This window comes from Hemitrygon akajei, chromosome 8, assembly GCF_048418815.1.
Source record: "Hemitrygon akajei chromosome 8, sHemAka1.3, whole genome shotgun sequence".
Lineage (NCBI taxonomy): Eukaryota > Metazoa > Chordata > Chondrichthyes > Myliobatiformes > Dasyatidae > Hemitrygon > Hemitrygon akajei.
This window is the reverse complement of record NC_133131.1, coordinates 4,242,340-4,266,305: the sequence shown is the minus strand read 5'-3', so window position 1 is coordinate 4,266,305 and position 23,966 is coordinate 4,242,340. Positions and strand designations below refer to the sequence as shown.

The following is a 23,966-nucleotide window of genomic DNA, read 5'->3' as shown; positions in this document are numbered from 1 at the left end:
GGAAGCTGCTGTGGCTTCCAGACTAATGTGGAGGTCAGACCGGTGTAGACGTACACAGGGAGTGGGAGGGCACTGAGGAACAGACGGATCTGGGATTATAGATCCATAATCGTTGAATGTGGCTTCGTGGGTAGATGGGGTCATAAATAAAGCTTTTGGCACATTGTCAAATCAAGTCACTTTTATTGTCATTTTGACCATAACTGCTGGTACAGTGCACAGTAAAAATGAGACAACATTTTTCAGGACCATGGTGTTACATGACACAGTACGAAAACTAGACTGAACTACGTAATTAAAAAAAACAGAGAAAGCTACACTAGACTACAGACCTACCCTGGACTGCATAAAGTGTACAAAACAGTGCAGGCATTACAATAAATAATAAACAATAGGGCAGTAAGGTGACAGTCCAGGCTCTGGGTATTGAGGAGTCTGATAGCTTGGGGGGAAGAAACTGTTACGTAGTCTGGTCGTGAGAGCCCGAATGCTTCGGAGCCTTTTCCCGGATGGTGGGAGGGAGAAGAGTTTGTATGAGGGGTGTGTGGGGTCCTTCATAATGCTGTTTGCTTTGCGGATGCAGTGTGTAAATGTCCATAATGGTGGGAAAAGAGACCCCGATGATCTTCTCAGCTGACCTCACTGTCCGCTGCAGGGTCTTGTGATCCGAGATGGTGCAATTTCTGAACCAGGCAGTGATGCAGCTGCTCAGGATGCTCTCAATACAACTCCTGTAGAATGTGATGAGGATGGGGGGTGTGAGATGGACTTTCCTCAGCCTTCGTAGCAAGTAGAGATGCTGCTGGGCTTTCTTTGCTATGGAGCTGGTGTTGAGGGACCGCTGTAAGTCAAAGTATTGAGTACAGGGATTGAAATGTTATGTTGAAGTTGTATGGGCTTCAATGAGGCCTAATTTAGAGTATTGTGTAGAGTTTGGTTGCCTACCTACAGGAAAGATGCAAGTAAGGTTGAGAGTGCAGAGAAAATTTACAAGGATGTTGCCAGGACTGGAGATGCTGGGTTATAGGGAAAGATTGAATATGGATAACTTTATTCCTGAAGCATAGGACAATGAGGGGAGCTTTAATTGAGTTATACAAAATTATGAGGGGTACAGATGGGGTAAATGCAAGCAGGCTTTTTCCACTGAAGTTGGGTGAGACTAGAACTGGAGGTCATAGGTTATGGGCGAAAGGTAAAATATTTGAGGGGAACTTGAGGGGAAATTTCTTCACTCAGGGGGCTGGTGAGAGTGAGGAACGAGTTGCCAGTGGATGTGAGTTTGATTTCAATGTTTATGAGAAGTTTGGATGGGTACATGGATGGGAGGGGTATGGAGGGCTATGGTCCGGGTGCAGGTCAATGTGATTAGGCAGAATAATCGTTTGGCACGGACTAGATGGGCTGAAGGGCTTATTTCTGTGTTGTAGTTCTCTATGGCTCTGTAAATGATGGGTGAGGCAGGTACATCAGCCACATTTCAAACCCATCTGGGTGAGTACATGGATTGAAGAAGTTTGGGCCGAATGCCAGAAGGTGGAACTAGCTCAACTGGGAAACATAATCAACATGGACATGTTTTCCTGCTGTACAATTCCGTCTATGTACAAACAAGCAGTTTACCCTTCAGCCCTTCAACCATCAGGCTCCTGAACCAGTAGGGATAACTTCACTCACCTCAGATCTGAACTGATCACTGAACACAACCTTTGGACTTACTTTCAAGGACTCTACAACAGTATGTGTCTCTCTTTCTATCTATCTATATCTCTTTATGTATCTCTGTCTCTCTCTCTATCTTTATCGCTATCTCTCTCACTATCTCTCTCTCTCTCTCTCTATCTGTTTAGTTTGTTTCTACATAAGTATATGTATTTGCACATTTTGTCTTTTGTACATTGGTTGCTTGTCAGTGTTTGGATGAAGCTTCTCAATGATTCTAATGTATTTCTTTGTTCTACTGTGAATGCCTGTAAGAAAATGAACCTCGGGGCAGTATAACGTGACAGATATGTAATTTGATAATAAATCTGCTTGAACTTTGATACTTCATGTTAAGTGGGATCAGTGGAGTCAAATCTCATCACAAGGTCCACACAAATATATAACGCTGAAGTTCTTCTGCTTTCAGACTCTTCCCAGACAATGGAGATGTGATCAACTTTGCGACTTGGTTTGCGTTTTCCTTCCCCTGCATGCTTATCATGTTGGTCCTGACATGGATTTGGCTGCAGATATTATTCCTGGGACTTAAGTAAGTGTCGCTGTTGTCTTTGATGAGTTTTATTTCCATCCCGTAGGGTATCTCTGCATTTCACTTGTTGGGGCTGGCGCTATTGGTCCAGGTGTTCTTCAGAAGGGAAGAATGAGGGTTAGAACTTGGTGCTTATGGCTGTTATTAAGCATTACAAGAACAAAGTACGAATAAGGATACGACAAGGAACAAAAGGCTGTGGCTGTCCTGTACTAAAGTGACAAGGAAGTACAGCTGTTGGTGTAAAATGCACAAACCAGGCAGCCTCTGCTGTGCCTCTCCAAAACTCCCACAATCTTCCTGTCACGGGTGGCCAGAACTGTAACCACACTCCAAACATGGCCCAATCAAACACAGCTCCACTTTGTAGCATAGTGCTTTACAGCGATCGGCATTCAATTCCCACCACTGTCTCCGTGACCGCGTGGGTTTCCACCGGATGCTCCGGTTTCCTCCCACATTCCCAGGACGTACGGGTTAGGGTTGGTGAGTTGTGGGCGCGCTGTGTTGGCGCAGGAAGCGTGGTGACCCTTGCGGGCTGCCCCCAGCACACCCTCGTTGTGTCGGTCATTGACGCAAATGACGCAGTTCACTGTGTGTCTCCGTGTTTCGTTGGGCACCTGACAAATAAAGCTGATCTTTAAAACTAGCTCAGACTAGAGCGTTAACCAGACATTCCAGTGATAAGGAATAACCTATGAAATGAACAGGTACAATGGCATGGCTCAGGCTGCAGAGAAACTGCGAGATAATACAGAATCAGTTGACTGAAAATTCACACAGGTGATTATGTGGGAAAGCTAAACCGCACGAAAAATTTATGTATTTAGCAATACAACATAGAACACACAGGCCCTTAGGTCTGACGAGCAACCCCACCTATTTAAGGGCAATTTACAACGACCAATTAACCGGCAGGTCCTTGGACTGTGGGAGGTGATCACAGACCGTCTTATAGATGGCACTGGAATTGAACTCTGAGCTCTGGTGCTCGAGCTGTTGCGCTAACCGTGGCTCTGCCCTCTCCAACAAAATGTAAAGGGAACCTTGCCCCGAGGAATTCTTGGGACTCATCCATCTACATCACAGTTAAAGTGAAAGTTGAGTTTATTGTCACGCACACGTCGGCACAGGAGCAATGGAAACCTTGCAGCTGCATCACAGGCTCAGAGCGTCAGACATAAAATTCACAAGAAAACATGCATTAAGCACAAATTATACGTAAGTTTTACAAGAAAAAACACAATTAGAACAAAATCGAACATTACTTCAGTGCGAAATTATCAAAGCGGTCTTACTGTTGTTGAATTGCGCCGAATGGCTGTTCCCGAACCTGAGGGACTTCAGCCTCCTGCCCAATGGGAGGAGTGGCCCGGAGGGTGGGGGTCTTTGATGATGGACGCTGCATTTTTGAGGCAGCGTCTCCTGCAGATACCCCGAGGGTGAGAAGGGAGGAGTCCGTGATGGATTGGCCCGAGTCCACCACTCTCTCCAGCTTCTTAAGTTCCTGCGCATTCGAATAGCCATGATGCAGCCAGTCAGGATACTTTCAACAATACACCAGTATAAGTTTGTTAGGATATCCGGAGAAATGCTAAACCCTTTTAAGAAAGTAGACCCCGGCGCGCTTTCCTTGTGATTGCAGTAGGGTGCTGCTCCCCCAAGTGGTGACTGCGGGGATAGGCAGTGGTACCAAACCTCACACAATTTAACAATTGCGCTACTGTATTTGATTGAACGGGGTTGGGGGGTGGGTGGGAGAGTGAATAATGGGCCAGTAATCCTGAAATAAATTGGCTGAAAACTTCTACAATTCCTTATTAAGAGTGTGATAACAAACCAGTTGGAAAATGTATAAACACAAGAGATTCTGCGGATGCTGGAAATTCAGAGCAACACACACGGAATTCTGGAGGTCGGGCAGCGTCTGTGGAGGTGAACAAACAGTCGATGTTTTCGGCCGAGACCCTCCACCAGGACTGGAAAGGAAGGGAGAAGATGACAGAATAAGAAGATGGGGAGTGAGGGTGGGAGGGGAAGGAGAATAGCTGGAAGATGATAGGTGGGTGGAAAAGTCAAGGGCTGGAGAAGTAGGAATCTGACAGGAGAGGAGAGTGGACCATAAGAGAAAGGGAAGAAGGAGGAGATGATAGGCAGGTGAGAAAAGATCGAAATAGAGGGGAGGCGGAGAATTATTTTTTTTAACCGAAAACGAAATCGATGTTCGTGCCGTCAGTTTGGAGGGTTCTCAGGCGGAATATAAGGCGCAGCTCCTCCAGCCTGAGAGTGGCCTGGTCGTGGCTCAAGAGGAGACCCGGGACCGACATGTCAGAACGGGAATGGGAAGGGTCCGCCGGGAAATTCCACTTTTGGCGGATGGAGGCGAGGAAAATTGGAAAACTGGGTTTGGAAAATTATTTCTTCTAATCTGTATTTGTTAAGAGTTGTAAACTCAGCCAGTTCCATGGTGGGCACCAGTCACTCCTCCACCGAGGACACCTTCCAGAGGTGATGCCTCAAAAGAGTGGCATCCATCACTGAGGATCTCTGGACCCTCGCCATCTTCCGTCAGGGAGGAGGTACAGGAGCCTGAAGACACACACTCACCATCTCAGGAACAGCTTCTTCCCCTCCGCCATCGGATTTCTGAAAGGTCCACGAACCCATGAACACTACCTCACTATCTTTGCTCTCTTTTTGCACGTTATTTAATTATTGAAATATATTTTAATTGTAATTTATAGTCTATTTTATGTATTGTACCACTGTCACAAAAGAACAAACTTCACGACGTATCTCACTGATACAAATCCTGATTCTGATTATAACGTGAGGCAAAATCGCAGAGTTCTATATACACAAACTCTGACAGGGAGAAATCATGCTGGTTAAATCTAACGAGCTAGATTGTGGATGGAAATGGAAAGGTGGATAAGGGGGAGGTAATGGACGTGATATATCTGGATTTTTAAAAGAATTTATTAATATTCTACACAAACAGTCCCGGTTTTTTAAAACATGGAATGATATATGAACCGTTTATGATGTATAATCCTGGTCAGCCCATTACAGAAGAGTGTGGAGGCTTTGGACAGGGTGCAGACAATGTTCACAAGGATGCTGCCGAGATTAAAGAGTGTGAGCTATTATGAAAGGTTGGATAAATGTTGTTGTTGTCTCTGGAGCAGCAGCAGCTGAGTGGATGACAGGACTTACTAAGGCCGTTCTAAGCCAGGATCTCTCCGATTATCTATATCTACACCATAACTAATTTAATAAACATTTACCAGTCTTCCCTCAGCCTCCGATGGAGGTGGAGGCAGATACATTAGGGAAATTTAAGAGATTCTTAGATAGGCACATGGATGAAAGAAAAATGGAGAGCGAAGGGAGGGAAGGGTTTGATTGACCTTAGAGTCGGTTAAAAGGTCGGCACAACATTGTGGGCCGAAGGGCCTGTACTGTGCTGTAATGTTCTAAGCTCTGCATTCCATGTTCTGTGTTCTACAGTACTGCTGCCAAAAAAAAATCATGAGATATGTGAGTGATGACAAACCTGATTCTGATATGGGTCTCTATTGTGGACTGAGAGGGGGGGGGGGTGTTAATGGTTGGGAAAAGGGAAGGGGAGAGAGGAGGGATTGGGAAGCACTAGAGACGGATTCTGTAATGATCAATAAACCAATTGTTTGGAATCAGATGACTTTGCCTGGTGAACCTGGGCTGGGTGACTCTGCACCTGCCCCACCAGCTCCGTCCCGGCACTCCCTCTCTGTCACCTGTCCCACACCCCTCTCATGGTGCTCCACCCTCACCATCCCAACGTCCTTTGCTCCCGCCAGATTTACAAACTTGCTCTCGGCCCCACATTGACAAGTACAGTACTATGCAAATGTCTTAGGCACCTTAGCTATAAACGTGCCTAAGACATTTGCAGAGTACTGTATGTTCGGTGTTCAGTGAAATTTTCTGTGTTTTATGTTCAATTGCCAACGCTAGCTGTCTCTCTCTCTCACAGCTTCAAGGAGAATTTTGGCTGCCAGTCCACCAAATCACAGAAGGATATCTCTGCATACCAGGTGATCAAGGAGGAGATAGCAAAGCTGGGCCCGATGACGTTTGCAGAGACTGCCGTGTTGATCCTTTTCATCCTGCTGGTCGTGCTTTGGTTCACCCGTGACCCCGGCTTTATTGAAGGGTGGGTCACTGTCATCTTCGGCAAAGCAGCCAAAAAGTAAGTCTTGCCCTTTCCCTCTGCCCTCGCCCTCCACCCCTCCCTCCTGCCTGTGCTCCTCTCCTCCAACACTTGTCCTCTGCTTCCCTCCAGCTATGTCACTGACGCCACAGTGGTGATCTTCATCTCGGTCTTATTGTTCATCATCCCGTCAGACATGCCCCGGCTGCCTTGTTGGGATAGAAACAGGAGAGATGAGGAGCAGAGTGAAGCAGGTATGACCATCCCTGGATTTCTGAAACCCTCTGATGTTACAGTCAGTATTGTCCACGTCAGAAAAGACAGCACACCTCCACGGCGAAGAGCAGAGTTGATGAGTCCAACCGGCATAGGTGTTTATTACTGTCATTGCTGGGGCAGAATCAGATTGTCCTACGTTCACTGGATGGTTTTGATGAGTTGACTTTGTAGACCATAAGACATAGGAGCAGAATTAGACTATTTGGCCCATCAAGTCTGTTCTATCTTTCCATCATGGTTGATTGATTTTCCCTCTCAACCCCATTCTCCTGCCTTCTCCCCATAACCTTTGATGACCTTACTAATCAAGAACCTATCAATCTTAAATTTAAATATACTCAATGATCTAGCGACAACAGCCATCTGTGGCAATGATTCCCACAAATTCACTCTGGCTCTCGGGAGATACTATTGGATTTGCTTTGGACTCTCAGGGCACTGGGGAGTGTTGTAGGACAGAGGGATGTTGGAATAGCAGAACATGGCTCTGTGAAAGTGAAATCACAGGTCGACAGGGTGGGAACAGTCCTGAGCAACTGCATCACTGCCTGGTTCGGAAATTGTACCATCTCGGATCGCAAGACCCTGCAGTGGATAGTGAGGTCAGCTGAGAAGATCATCGGGGTCTCTCTTCCCGCCACCACAGACATTTACACTACACGCTGCATCCGCAAAGGAAACAGCATTATGAAGGACCCCATGCACCCCTCATATAATCTCTTCTCCCTCCTGCCGTCTGGGAAAAGGCACCAAAGCATTTGGGCTCTCACGACCAGACTATGTAACAGTTTCTTCCCCCAAGCTATCAGACTCCTCAATACCCGAAGCCTGGACTGACACCTTGCCCTATTGTCTTGTTTATTATTTATTGTAATGCCTGCACTGCTTTTGTGCACTTTATGCAGTCCTGTGTAGGTCTGTAGTCTAGTGTAGTTTTCTCTGTGTTGTTTTTTTTATTACATAGTTCAGTCTAGTTTTTTGTACTGTGTCATGTAAACCACGGTCCTGAAAAACATTGTCTCATTTTTACTATGTACTGTACTAGCAGTTATGGTTGAAATTACAATAAAAGTGACTTGACTTGACTTGACTTGAAAGGCAGCTTTTGGTAACAGGCCTTTATTGCTGAGTATAGCCGTTGGGAAGTTATGGAGTGTTGTACAGGATGCTGGTGTGCCTCACTAGGGTAGCGTGTTCAATCTTGGCTGCCCTTCTAAACGAAAGATGTCATTAACCAGGAAAGAGTGCAGAAAAGATTTTCAAGGATGTTTCCAAGATTTGAGGGACTGAGTTATAGGGAGAGGTTGGACAGGATAGGACTTTGTTCCCTGCAGTGTAGAGGTGACCTTACAGAGGTGTATAAGATCACGAGGGGCATAGAAAGGGTGACTGCACTCAGTGTTTCTTCCAAGGATGGGAAATCAAGAACCAGAGGGCACAGGTTTAAGGTGAAAGGAGAAAAATTTAACATGAATCTAAGGAACAACATTTTCACCCAGAGTCTGGTATGTAGATGGAATGAGCTGCCAGAGAAAGTGATTGAGGCAAGAACGTTAATGACATTTAAAAGGAGCTTGGACAGCCACATGGATGGGAAACGTTTAGAGGGTTGTGGACTAAATATGAACAGATTGCATGAACTTAAATGGGAATGTTGGTCAGCATGGGCCAAAGGACCTGCTTGCACACTCTTTGCACGCTGCTTGCACGCTCTTTGATGCAGAGCTGGGTTGAGAAGTGGCAGATGGAGTTCAATTTGGAAAAGTGTGAAGTGGTTTACTTTGGAAGGTCAAAGGCAGAATACCAGGGCTAATGGCAGGATGCTTAGTGGTGTGCTTTAGCAGAGGGATCTTGTTGGGCTCACATCCACGGATCCCTCAGAGCTGCCATGCAACTGGACCGGCTGATTGAGAAGGTGTTTGGTGTGTCGGCCCTCATTTGTCGGGAGTTTGAGTTCCAGAGCCACAAGGTAACGTCGTCGCTCTGTAAAGCCCTGCTTGGACCATACCGGGAATATTGTGTTGGGTTCTGGGTGCCTCATTGCAGGAAGAACGTGGAAGCTTTAGGGAGGGTACAGAGGAGATTTTCCAGGACGCTGCCTGGGTGTGAGTGAGCTAGGCTTTTCGCTTTGGGGCGAAGGAGGGTGAGAGGTGACTTGACAGAGGCGTACAAGATGGGAAGAGGCAAAGATAGACTGGAACCCGAGTCCTTTTCCCTGGGTGGAAATAGCTAAAATGAGGAGGCATAATTTTAATGTGATTGTAGGAAAGTATAGGGGAGGATGTCGGAGGTAAGCTTTTTACACAGAGGCAGTGGGTGTGTGGAACACCCTGCCAGGGGTGGTGACAGAGGCAGATTCATTAGAAACGTTTAACACTCTTAGACTGGAACATGGGTGACAGAAAATGGAGTGTGATGCAGGAGGGAAGGGTTAGGTTGATCTTGGAGTCGATTAAAAGGTCGGCAAAACGTTGTGGGCTGAAGGATCTGAACTCTTCCATGTTCTAAGACACTCTGCGTCCTGTGTCCCTACAACAGACTTGTTCAAAGAGGCGAGTGGGGTCAGATTGAGGTGGCGGCCTCTGATTGCAGTGGAGTAAATGTTTTCTATCTTCCAGGTAACAGGCGGAGGTACGGTCCCGCTCCACCACTGCTTAACTGGCCAGTGGTCCAGCAGAAGATGGCTTGGAACGTGATGCTGCTTTTGGGAGGGGGCTTTGCCCTGGCTAAGGGTAGCGAGGTAATAGAAATGGTTCCTACTGAAGACCTTCCCTCGCTCCTGGGCCTGGAATTCAAGGTCATTTCTATTTCTTGCAGGTGTCCGGCCTCTCCAGCTGGCTTGGAAGCCAGCTCGCGCCGCTGGAGGCCATTCCGCCCTGGGCCATCGTCATCCTGCTGTGCCTGCTCATCGCCACCTTCACCGAGTGTGCCAGCAACGTGGCGACCACCTCACTCTTCCTGCCCATCCTGTCGTCAATGGTGAGTTGGCTCATTCCCCCCTCCACCTCGGTGGCCTCCCTCCCTACCGCTTCCCTGGCCCTTTGGCACAATGGGTCCATGCAGAACTCAACCACCTGACTTTCTGGGTTTCCCACAGGGAAGATATTCCCCCTACACTCCTCCCATCTCTCCCCAGATCACCAGCCGTCTGCTCGTCTCTCCCTGTTTAGGCTAAGCCCTGATCCAGTAACAAGAGGTCAAAGTTCAGAGTGAATTTGTTATTGAAGTTTGTACCCCGGTAGAGCAGGGGCTCCCAACCGTTTTGGTGCCACGGACCAATAACATTAAGCGAGCGGTCCATGGACCCCAGGTTGGGAACCCCTGAGTTAGAGCATCAGTGGGTAACCGAGGGAACTCATTAAACCTGTAACTTCACTAAGAACTCCACCATAGACAGTCCCAATCCCGGCTGTGAAAGGAGAGGGGGTGGGTAGGGGGTTAACAATCCCATCCCGTAGAAACCCAGTGAATAATTCCACCATAGACAGTCCCAATCCCGGCTGTGAAAGGAGAGGGGGTGGGTACAGGGTTAACAATCCCATCCCATAGAAACCCAGTGAATAATTCCACCATAGACAGTCCCAATCCCGGCTGTGAAAGGAGAGGGGGTGGGTACAGGGTTAACAATCCCATCCCATAGAAACCCAGTGAATAATTCCACCATAGACAGTCCCAATCCCGGCTGTGAAAGGAGAAGGGGTGGGTAGGGGGTTAACAATCCCATCCCGTAGAAACCCAGTGAATAATTCCACCATAGACAGTCCCAATTCCGGCTGTGAAAGGAGAGGGGGTGGGTACAGGGTTAACAATCCCATCCCATAGAAACCCAGTGAATAATTCCACCATAGACAGTCCCAATCCCGGCTGTGAAAGGAGAGGGGGTGGGTACAGGGTTAACAATCCCATCCCATAGAAACCCAGTGAATAATTCCACCATAGACAGTCCCAATCCCGGCTGTGAAAGGAGAGGGGGTGGGTACAGGGTTAACAATCCCATCCCATAGAAACCCAGTGAATAATTCCACCATAGACAGTCCCAATCCCGGCTGTGAAAGGAGAGGGGGTGGGTACAGGGTTAACAATCCCATCCCGTAGAAACCCAGTGAATAATTCCACCATAGACAGTCCCAATTCCGGCTGTGAAAGGAGAGGGGGTGGGTACAGGGTTAACAATCCCATCCCATAGAAACCCAGTGAATAATTCCACCATAGACAGTCCCAATCCCGGCTGTGAAAGGAGAGGGGGTGGGTACAGGGTTAACAATCCCATCCCATAGAAACCCAGTGAATAATTCCACCATAGACAGTCCCAATCCCGGCTGTGAAAGGAGAGGGGGTGGGTACAGGGTTAACAATCCCATCCCATAGAAACCCAGTGAATAATTCCACCATAGACAGTCCCAATCCCGGCTGTGAAAGGAGAGGGGGTGGGTACAGGGTTAACAATCCCATCCCATAGAAACCCAGTGAATAATTCCACCATAGACAGTCCCAATCCCGGCTGTGAAAGGAGAGGGGGTGGGTACAGGGTTAACAATCCCATCCCGTAGAAACCCAGTGAATAATTCCACCATAGACAGTCCCAATCCCGGCTGTGAAAGGAGAGGGGGTGGGTACAGGGTTAACAATCCCATCCCATAGAAACCCAGTGAATAATTCCACCATAGACAGTCCCAATCCCGGCTGTGAAAGGAGAGGGGGTGGGTACAGGGTTAACAATCCCATCCCATAGAAACCCAGTGAATAATTCCACCATAGACAGTCCCAATCCCGGCTGTGAAAGGAGAGGGGGTGGGTACAGGGTTAACAATCCCATCCCGTAGAAACCCAGTGAATAATTCCACCATAGACAGTCCCAATCCCGGCTGTGAAAGGAGAGGGGGTGGGTACAGGGTTAACAATCCCATCCCGTAGAAACCCAGTGAATAATTCCACCATAGACAGTCCCAATCCCGGCTGTGAAAGGAGAGGGGGTGGGTACAGGGTTAACAATCCCATCCCATAGAAACCCAGTGAATAATTCCACCATAGACAGTCCCAATTCCGGCTGTGAAAGGAGAGGGGGTGGGTACAGGGTTAACAATCCCATCCCATAGAAACCCAGTGAATAATTCCACCATAGACAGTCCCAATCCCGGCTGTGAAAGGAGAAGGGGTGGGTAGGGGGTTAACAATCCCATCCCATAGAAACCCAGTGAATAATTCCACCATAGACAGTCCCAATCCCGGCTGTGAAAGGAGAGGGGGTGGGTACAGGGTTAACAATCCCATCCCATAGAAACCCAGTGAATAATTCCACCATAGACAGTCCCAATCCCGGCTGTGAAAGGAGAGGGGGTGGGTACAGGGTTAACAATCCCATCCCATAGAAACCCAGTGAATAATTCCACCATAGACAGTCCCAATCCCGGCTGTGAAAGGAGAGGGGGTGGGTACAGGGTTAACAATCCCATCCCATAGAAACCCAGTGAATAATTCCACCATAGACAGTCCCAATCCCGGCTGTGAAAGGAGAGGGGGTGGGTAGGGGGTTAACAATCCCATCCCATAGAAACCCAGTGAATAATTCCACCATAGACAGTCCCAATCCCGGCTGTGAAAGGAGAGGGGGTGGGTACAGGGTTAACAATCCCATCCCATAGAAACCCAGTGAATAATTCCACCATAGACAGTCCCAATCCCGGCTGTGAAAGGAGAGGGGGTGGGTACAGGGTTAACAATCCCATCCCATAGAAACCCAGTGAATAATTCCACCATAGACAGTCCCAATCCCGGCTGTGAAAGGAGAAGGGGTGGGTACAGGGTTAACAATCCCATCCCATAGAAACCCAGTGAATAATTCCACCATAGACAGTCCCAATCCCGGCTGTGAAAGGAGAGGGGGTGGGTACAGGGTTAACAATCCCATCCCATAGAAACCCAGTGAATAATTCCACCATAGACAGTCCCAATCCCGGCTGTGAAAGGAGAGGGGGTGGGTACAGGGTTAACAATCCCATCCCATAGAAACCCAGTGAATAATTCCACCATAGACAGTCCCAATCCCGGCTGTGAAAGGAGAGGGGGTGGGTACAGGGTTAACAATCCCATCCCATAGAAACCCAGTGAATAATTCCACCATAGACAGTCCCAATCCCGGCTGTGAAAGGAGAGGGGGTGGTATGGCGCTAGCAACTCCATCCTGTTAAGACCCAGAGCTACAGAAACGCTAGCAGAAGTTCCAAGGGACTCACCCCAGGGAGAGGAGAGATCGTCGATGGATACGCCTGGGAACATCTTGAAAGGCTGACCCGGGACATGAGGGGTATTGATAGGGTAAATGCAAACAAGCTTTTCCATTGATGCTGGGTGAGAATAGAACTAGAGGCCATGGGTTAAGGGTGAAAGGTGAAATGTTTAGGGGGAACATGTGGAGAAACTTCTTCACACAGAGGGTGGTGAGAGTGGAGAAACTGCTGCCAGTGCATGTGGTAGAAAGGCGGGTCAATTTCAGCACTTGAGAGAAATTTGTGCAGGTACATTGATTAGAGGGGAATGGAAGGCAACGGTCCCAGTGCAGGTCGAAGGGTTAATGGGTTGGCACACACTAAACACTGAAATTATTTAAAACATGGAACCTAGCATATGGAACAGAAAACATACAACATGGAACATGGAAAATAGAACATAGAACATGGAACATAGAAAATAGAACATAGAACATGGAACATAGAAAATAGAACATTAGAACATACATGGAACATGGAATATAAAACATACAACGTGGAATGGTACAGCACAGTACAGGCCCTTCAGCCCATTATGTTGTGCTGACCCTTTAACCTACTCTAAGACCAATCAACTCCTCCCATCGCACATAACCCTCCATTTCTCTATCATCATGTGCCTGTCTCAGATTTCTTAAAAGTCCCAAATGTAAATGCCTCTATCACCATCCCAGGCAGTGTATCGCACACATCCACCACATTCTGTGTAAGAAATCTTATCAAACATCCCCCTATACTGTACTTCCCTACAATAAAATTACGTCCTATATTAGCCATTTCCACCCTGGGGTAAAGTCTCTGGCTGTCTATTCTATCTCTGCCTCTTATCACCTTGTACGCTTCTGACAAGTCACCCTCCTTTGCTCCAGAGAGAAAAGCCCTGATTTGCAGAAACTTTCCTCAAAAGACATGCTCTCTAATCCAGGCAGCATCCTGGTCAATCACCTCTGCACCCTCTCTAATCCAGGCAGCATCCTGGTCAATCTCCTCTGCACCATCTCTAATCCAGACAGCATCGTGGTCAATCTCCTCTGCACCCTCTCTAATCCAGGCAGCATTCTGGTCAATCTCCTCTGCACCATCTCTAATCCAGGCAGCATCCTGGTCAATCTCCTCTGCACCATCTCTAATCCAGACAGCATCCTGGTCAATCTCCTCTGCACCCTCTCTAATCCAGGCAGCATCCTGGTCAATCTCCTCGGCACCATCTCTAATCCAGGCAGCATCCTGGTCAATCTCCTCTGCACCCTCTCTAATCCAAGCAGCATCCTGGTCAATCTCCTCTGCACCATCTCTAATCCAGGCAGCATCCTGGTCAATCTCCTCTGCACCCTTTCTAATCCAGGCAGCATCCTGGTAAATCTCCTCAGCACCCTCTCTAAAGCTTCCACATCCTTCCCATAATGAGACAACCAGAACTGAGCACAATATCCCAGTATGGTCGAACCAGGGTTTTACAGAGCTATAACATTACCTTGCAGCACCTGAACTCAATCCCAAACTAATGAAGGTCAACACAACCTTCACCTTCTCACACTCCCTATCAACACACCCTTCACCTTCTCACACTCCCTATCAACACACCTTTCACCTTCTCACACTCCCTATCAACACACCCTTCACCTTCTCACACTCCCTATCAACACACCCTTCACCTTCTCACACTCCCTATCAACACACCCTTCACCTTCTCACACTCCCTATCAACACACCCTTCACCTTCTCACACTCCCTATCAACACACCCTTCACCTTCTCACACTCCCTATCAACACACCCTTCATCTTCTCACACTCCCTATCAACACACCCTTCACCTTCTCACACTCCCCATCAACACACCCTTCACCTTCTCACACTCCCCATCAACACACCCTTCACCTTCTCACACTCCCTATCAACACACCATTCACCTTCTCACCCTCCCCATCAACACACCCTTCACCTTCTCACACTCCCTATCAACACACCCTTCACCTTCTCACACTCCCTATCAACACACCCTTCACCTTCTCACACTCCCTATCAACACACCCTTCACCTTCTCACACTCCCTATCAACACACCCTTCACCTTCTCACCCTCCCCATCAACACACCCTTCACCTTCTCACACTCCCTATCAACACACCCTTCACCTTCTCACACTCCCTATCAACACACCCTTCACCTTCTCACACTCCCCATCAACACACCCTTCACCTTCTCACACTCCCTATCAACACACCCTTCACCTTCTCACACTCCCTATCAACACACCCTTCACCTTCTCACACTCCCTATCAACACACCCTTCATCTTCTCACACTCCCTATCAACACACCCTTCACCTTCTCACACTCCCCATCAACACACCCTTCACCTTCTCACACTCCCTATCAACACACCCTCCACCTTCTCACACTCCCCATGAACACACCCTTCACCTTCTCACACTCCCCATGAACACACCCTTCACCTTCTCACACTCCCTATCAACACACCCTTCACCTTCTCACACTCCCCATCAACACACCCTTCACCTTCTCACACTCCCTATCAACACACCCTTCACCTTCTCACCCTCCCTATCAACACACCCTTCACCTTCTCACCCTCCCCATCAACACACCCTTCACCTTCTCACACTCCCCATCAACACACCCTTCACCTTCTCACACTCCCTATCAACACACCCTTCACCTTCTCACACACCCCATCAACACACCCTTCACCTTCTCACACTCCCCATGAACACACCCTTCACCTTCTCACACTCCCCATCAACACACCCTTCACCTTCTCACACTCCCCATGAACACACCCTTCACCTTCTCACACTCCCTATCAACACACCCTTCACCTTCTCACACTCCCTATCAACACACCCTTCACCTTCTCACCCTCCCAATCAACACACCCTTCACCTTCTCACCCTCCCCATCAACACACCCTTCACCTTCTCACACTCCCTATCAACACACCCTTCACCTTCTCACACTCCCTATCAACACACCCTTCACCTTCTCACACTCCCTATCAACACACCCTTCACCTTCTCACACTCCCTATCAACACACCCTTCACCTTCTCACACTCCCCATCAACACACCCTTCACCTTCTCACACTCCCTATCAACACACCCTTCACCTTCTCACAATCCCCATCAACACACCCTTCACCTTCTCACACTCCCTATCAACACACCCTTCACCTTCTCACACTCCCCATCAACACACCCTTCACCTACTCACCCTCCCTATCAACACACCCTTCACCTTCTCACACTCCCCATCAACACACCATTCACCTTCTCACACTCCCTATCAACACACCATTCACCTTCTCACCCTCCCCATGAACACACCCTTCACCTTCTCACACTCCCTATCAACACACCCTTCACCTTCTCACACTCCCCATCAACACACCCTTCACCTACTCACCCTCCCTATCAACACACCCTTCACCTTCTCACACTCCCCAACAACACACCATTCACCTTCTCACACTCCCTATCAACACACCATTCACCTTCTCACCCTCCCCATGAACACACCCTTCACCTTCTCACAATCCCCATCAACACACCCTTCACCTACTCACCCTCCCTATCAACACACCCTTCACCTTCTCACACTCCCCATCAACACACCATTCACCTTCTCACACTCCCTATCAACACACCATTCACCTTCTCACCCTCCCCATGAACACACCCTTCACCTTCTCACACTCCCTATCAACACACCCTTCACCTTCTCACACTCCCTATCAACACACCCTTCACCTTCTCACACTCCCCATCAACACACCCTTCACCTTCTCACACTCCCTATCAACACACCCTTCACCTTCTCACCCTCCCCATCAACACACCCTTCACCTTCTCACCCTCCCCATCAACACACCCTTCACCTTCTCACCCTCCCTATCAACACACCCTTCACCTTCTCACACTCCCTATCAACACACCCTTCACCTTCTCACACTCCCTATCAACACACCCTTCACCTTCTCACACTCCCTATCAACACACCCTTCACCTTCTCACACTCCCTATCAACACACCCTTCACCTTCTCACCCTCCCCATCAACACACCCTTCACCTTCTCACACTCCCTATCAACACACCCTTCACCTTCTCACCCTCCCCATCAACACACCCTTCACCTTCTCACCCTCCCCATCAACACACCCTTCACCTTCTCACCCTCCCTATCAACACACCCTTCACCTTCTCACACTCCCTATCAACACACCCTTCACCTTCTCACACTCCCTATCAACACACCCTTCACCTTCTCACACTCCCTATCAACACACCCTTCACCTTCTCACCCTCCCCATCAACACACCCTTCACCTTCTCACACTCCCTATCAACACACCCTTCACCTTCTCACCCTCCCCATCAACACACCCTTCACCTTCTCACCCTCCCTATCAACACACCCTTCACCTTCTCACCCTCCCCATCAACACACCCTTCACCTTCTCACACTCCCTATCAACACACCCTTCACCTTCTCACCCTCCCCATCAACACACCCTTCACCTTCTCACACTCCCTATCAACACACCATTCACCTTCTCACCCTCCCTATCAACACACCCTTCACCTTCTCACCCTCCCGAACAACACACCCTTCACCTTCTCACACTCCCTATCAACACACCCTTCACCTTCTCACACTCCCCATCAACACACCCTTCACCTTCTCACACTCCCCATCAACACTCCCTTCACCTTCTCACACTCCCTATCAACACACCCTTCACCTTCTCACACTCCCCATCAACACTCCCTTCACCTTCTCACACTCCCTATCAACACACCATTCACCTTCTCACACTCCCCATGAACACACCCTCCACCTTCTCACCCTCCCCATCAACACACCCTTCACCTTCTCACACTCCCTATCAACACACCCTTCACCTTCTCACACTCCCCATCAACACACCATTCACCTTCTCACACTCCCTATCAACACACCCTCCACCTTCTCACACTCCCTATCAACACACCCTTCACCTTCTCACACTCCCTATCAACACACCCTTCACCTTCTCACCCCTCCCGAACAAACACACCCTTCACCTTCTCACACTCCCCATCAACACACCATTCACCTTCTCACACTCCCTATCAACACACCCTTCACCTTCTCACACTCCCTATCAACACACCTCACCTTCACTTCTCACCCTCCCTATCAACACACCCTTCACCTTCTCACCCTCCCCATCAACACACCCTTACTCACCTTCTCACACTCCCCATCAACACACCCTTCACCTTCTCACACTCCCCATCAACACACCCTTCACCTTCTCACACTCCCATCAACACACCCTTCACCTTCTCACACTCCCCATCAACACACCCTTCACCTTCTCACACTCCCCATCAACACACCCTTCACCTTCTCACACTCCCCATCAACACACCTCCACCTTCTCACCCTCCCTATCAGCACACCCTCCACCTTCTCACACTCCCTATCAACACACCCTTCACCTTCTCACACTCCCCATCAACACACCCTTCACCTTCTCACACTCCCTATCAACACACCCCTTCACCTTCTCACACTCCCCATCAACACACCCTTCACCTTCTCACACTCCCCATCAACACACCCTTCACCTTCTCACACTCCCCATGAACACACCCTTCACCTTCTCACACTCCCCATCAACACACCCTTCACCTTCTCACACTCCCCATCAACACACCCTTCACCTTCTCACACTCCCCATCAACACACCCTTCACCTTCTCACCCTCCCCATCAACACACCCTTCACCTTCTCACCCTCCCCATCAACACACCACTCACCTTCTCACACTCCCCATCAACACACCCTTCACCTTCTCACCCTCCCCATCAACACACCATTCACCTTCTCACACTCCCCATCAACACACCCTTCACCTTCTCACACTCCCCATCAACACACCCTTCACCTTCTCACACTCCCTATCAACACACCCTTCACCTTCTCACACTCCCCAACAACACACCCTTCACCTTCTCACACTCCCTATCAACACACCCCTTCACCTTCTCACACTCCCCATCAACACACCCTTCACCTTCTCACACTCCCCATCAACACACCCTTCACCTTCTCACACTCCCTATCAACACACCCTTCACCTTCTCACACTCCCTATCAACACACCCTTCACCTTCTCACACTCCCCAACAACACACCCCTTCACCTTCTCACACTCCCTATCAACACACCCTTCACCTTCTCACACCCACACACCTTCACCACCTCCCATCACACCCCTTCACCTTCTCACCCTCCCCATCAACACACCCTTCACCTTCTCTCACTCCCCATCAACACACCCTTCACCTTCTCACACTCCCCATCAACACACCCTTCACCTTCTCACACTCCCTATCAACACACCCTTCACCTTCTCACACTCCCCATCAACACACCCTTCACCTTCTCTCACTCCCCATCAACACACCATTCACCTTCTCACACTCCCCATGAACACACCCTTCACCTTCTCACACTCCCCATCAACACACCCTTCACCTTCTCACACTCCCTATCAACACACCCTTCACATTCTCACACTCCCTATCAACACACCCTTCACCTTCTCACACTCCCTATCAACACACCATTCACCTTCTCACCCTCCCTATCAACACACCCATTCACCTTCTCACACTCCCCATCAACACACCCTTCACCTTCTCACCCTCCCGATCAACACACCCTTCACCTTCTCACACTCCCTATCAACACTCCCTTCACCTTCTCACACTCCCTATCAACACACCATTCACCTTCTCACACTCCCCATGAACACACCCTCCACCTTCTCACACTCCCTATCAAACACTCCCCTTCACCTTCTCACACTCCCTATCAACACACCATTCACCTTCTCACACTCCCCATGAAACACACCCTCCACCTTCTCACCCTCCCCATCAACACACCCTCCACCTTCTCACCCTCCCCATCAACACACCCTTCACCTTCTCACCCTCCCCATCAACACACCCTCCACCTTCTCACACTCCCCATCAACACACCCTCCACCTTCTCACACTCCCCAACAACACACCCTTCACCTTCTCACCCTCCCCATCAACACACCCTTCACCTTCTCACACTCCCTATCAACACACCCTTCACCTTCTCACACTCCCTATCAACACACCCTTCATCTTCTCACACTCCCTATCAACACACCCTTCACCTTCTCACACTCCCCATCAACACACCCTTCACCTTCTCACACTCCCTATCAACACACCCTCCACCTTCTCACACTCCCCATGAACACACCCTTCACCTTCTCACACTCCCCCATGAACACACCCTTCACCTTCTCACACTCCCTATCAACACACCCTTCACCTTCTCACACTCCCCATCAACACACCCTTCACCTTCTCACACTCCCTATCAACACACCCTTCACCTTCTCACCCTCCCCATCAACACACCCTTCACCTTCTCACACTCCCCATCAACACACCCTTCACCTTCTCACACTCCCTATCAACACACCCTTCACCTTCTCACACACCCCATCAACACACCCTTCACCTTCTCACACTCCCCATGAACACACCCTTCACCTTCTCACACTCCCCATCAACACACCCTTCACCTTCTCACACTCCCCATGAACACACCCTTCACCTTCTCACACTCCCTATCAACACACCCTTCACCTTCTCACACTCCCTATCAACACACCCTTCACCTTCTCACCCTCCCAATCAACACACCCCTTCACCTTCTCACCCTCCCATCAACACACCCTTCACCTTCTCACACTCCCTATCAACACACCCTTCACCTTCTCACACTCCCTATCAACACACCCTTCACCTTCTCACACTCCCTATCAACACACCCTTCACCTTCTCACACTCCCTATCAACACACCCTTCACCTTCTCACACTCCCCATCAACACACCCTTCACCTTCTCACACTCCCTATCAACACACCCTTCACCTTCTCACAATCCCCATCAACACACCCTTCACCTTCTCACACTCCCTGATCAACACACCCTTCACCTTCTCACACTCCCCATCAACACACCCTTCACCTACTCACCCTCCCTATCAACACACCCTTCACCTTCTCACACTCCCATCAACACACCATTCACCTTCTCACACTCCCTATCAACACACCATTCACCTTCTCACCCTCCCCATGAACACACCCTTCACCTTCTCACACTCCCTATCAACACACCCTTCACCTTCTCACACCTCCCCATCAACACACCCTTCACCTACTCACCTCCCTATCAACACACCCTTCACCTTCTCACACTCCCCAACAACACACCATTCACCTTCTCACACTCCCTATCAACACACATTCCCTCTCACCCTCCCATGAACACCCCTTCACCTTCTCACAATCCCATCAACACACCCTTCACCTACTACCCTCCCTATCAACACACCCTTCACCTTCTCACACTCCCCATCAACACACCATTCACCTTCTCACACTCCCTATCAACACACCATTCACCTTCTCACCCTCCCCATGAACACACCCTTCACCTTCTCACACTCCCTATCAACACACCCTTCACCTTCTCACACTCCCTATCAACACACCCTTCACCTTCTCACACTCCCCATCAACACACCCTTCACCTTCTCACACTCCCTATCAACACACCCTTCACCTTCTCACCCTCCCCATCAACACACCCTTCACCTTCTCACCCTCCCCATCAAACACACCCTTCACCTTCTCACCCTCCCTATCAACACACCCTTCACCTTCTCACACTCCCTATCAACACACCCTTCACCTTCTCACCCTCCCCATCAACACACCCTTCACCTTCTCACCCTCCCCATCAACACACCCTTCACCTTCTCACCCTCCCTATCAACACACCCCTTCACCTTCTCACACTCCCTATCACACACCCTTCACCTTCTCACACTCCCTATCAACACACCCTTCACCTTCTCACACTCCCTATCAACACACCCTTCACCTTCTCACACTCCCTATCAACACACCCTTCACCTTCTCACCCTCCCCATCAACACCTCCCATCAACACACCCTTCACCTTCTCACACTCCCTATCAACACACCCTTCACCTTCTCACCCTCCCCATCAACACACCCTTCACCTTCTCACCCTCCCCATCAACACACCCTTCACCTTCTCACCCTCCCTATCAACACACCCTTCACCTTCTCACACTCCCTATCAACACACCCTTCACCTTCTCACACTCCCTATCAACACACCCTTCACCTCTCACACTCCCTATCAACACACCCTTCACCTTCTCACCCTCCCCATCAACACACCCTTCACCTCTCACCTCCCTATCAACACACCCTTCACCTTCTCACCCTCCCCATCAACACACCCTTCACCTTCTCACCCTCCCTATCAACACACCCTTCACCTTCTCACCCTCCCCATCAACACACCCTTCACCTCTCACCCTCCCATCAACACACCCTTCACCTTCTCACACTCCCTATCAACACACCATTCACCTTCTCACCCTCCCTATCAACACACCCTTCACCTCTCACCCTCCCGAACAACACACCTTCACCTTCTCACACTCCCTATCAACACACCCTTCACCTTCTCACACTCCCCATCACACACCCTTCACCTTCTCACACTCCCCATCAACACTCCCTTCACCTTCTCACACTCCCTATCAACACACCCTTCACCTTCTCACACTCCCCATCAACACTCCCTTCACCTTCTCACACCTCCCTATCAACACACCATTCACCTTCTCACACTCCCCATGAACACACCCTCCACCTTCTCACCCTCCCATCAACACACCCTTCACCTTCTCACCCTCCCTATCAACACACCCTTCACCTTCTCACACTCCCCATCAACACACCATTCACCTTCTCACACTCCCTATCAACACACCCTCACCTTCTCACACTCCCTATCAACACACCCTTCACCTTCTCACACTCCCTATCAACACACCCTTCACCTTCTCACCCTCCCGAACAACACACCCTTCACCTTCTCACACTCCCCATCAACACACCATTCACCTTCTCACACTCCCTATCAACACACCCTTCACCTTCTCACACTCCCTATCAACACAACCTTCACCTTCTCACCCTCCCTATCAACACACCCTTCACCTTCTCACCCTCCCCATCAACACACCCTTCACCTTCTCACACTCCCATCAACACACCCTTCACCTTCTCACACTCCCCATCAACACACCCTTCACCTTCTCACACTCCCCATCAACACACCCTTCACCTTCTCACACTCCCCATCAACACACCCTTCACCTTCTCACACTCCCCATCAACACACCCTTCACCTTCTCACACTCCCCATCAACACACCCTCCACCTTCTCACCCTCCCTATCAGCACACCCTCCACCTTCTCACACTCCCTATCAACACACCCTTCACCTTCTCACACTCCCCATCAACACACCCTCACCTTCTCACACTCCCTATCAACACACCCTTCACCTTCTCACACTCCCCATCAACACACCCTTCACCTTCTCACACTCCCATCAACACACCCTTCACCTTCTCACACTCCCCATGAACACACCCTTCACCTTCTCACACTCCCCATCAACACACCCTTCACCTTCTCACACTCCCCATCAACACACCCTTCACCTTCTCACACTCCCCATCAACACACCCTTCACCTTCTCACCCTCCCCATCAACACACCCTTCACCTTCTCACCCTCCCCATCAACACACCACTCACCTTCTCACACTCCCCATCAACACACCCTTCACCTTCTCACCCTCCCCATCAACACACCATTCACCTTCTCACACTCCCCATCAACACACCCTTCACCTTCTCACACTCCCCATCAACACACCCTTCACCTTCTCACACTCCCTATCAACACACCCTTCACCTTCTCACACTCCCCAACAACACACCCTTCACCTTCTCACACTCC

General features: G+C 49.5%; 1 protein-coding gene across 1 annotated transcript in view; it reads left to right on the top strand.

Moving 5' to 3' along the window:
* Nucleotides 1-23,966, top strand: part of LOC140731566 (Na(+)/citrate cotransporter-like) — an 81,923-nt gene that overhangs the window by 21,369 nt on the left and 36,588 nt on the right. Inside the window, exons 6-10 of the mRNA XM_073053084.1 lie at nt 2,132-2,254; nt 6,273-6,488; nt 6,582-6,703; nt 9,347-9,468; nt 9,546-9,707. Of these exons, the coding sequence (XP_072909185.1) occupies nt 2,132-2,254; nt 6,273-6,488; nt 6,582-6,703; nt 9,347-9,468; nt 9,546-9,707 (745 nt within the window). The remainder of the gene's footprint in view (nt 1-2,131; nt 2,255-6,272; nt 6,489-6,581; nt 6,704-9,346; nt 9,469-9,545; nt 9,708-23,966) is intronic.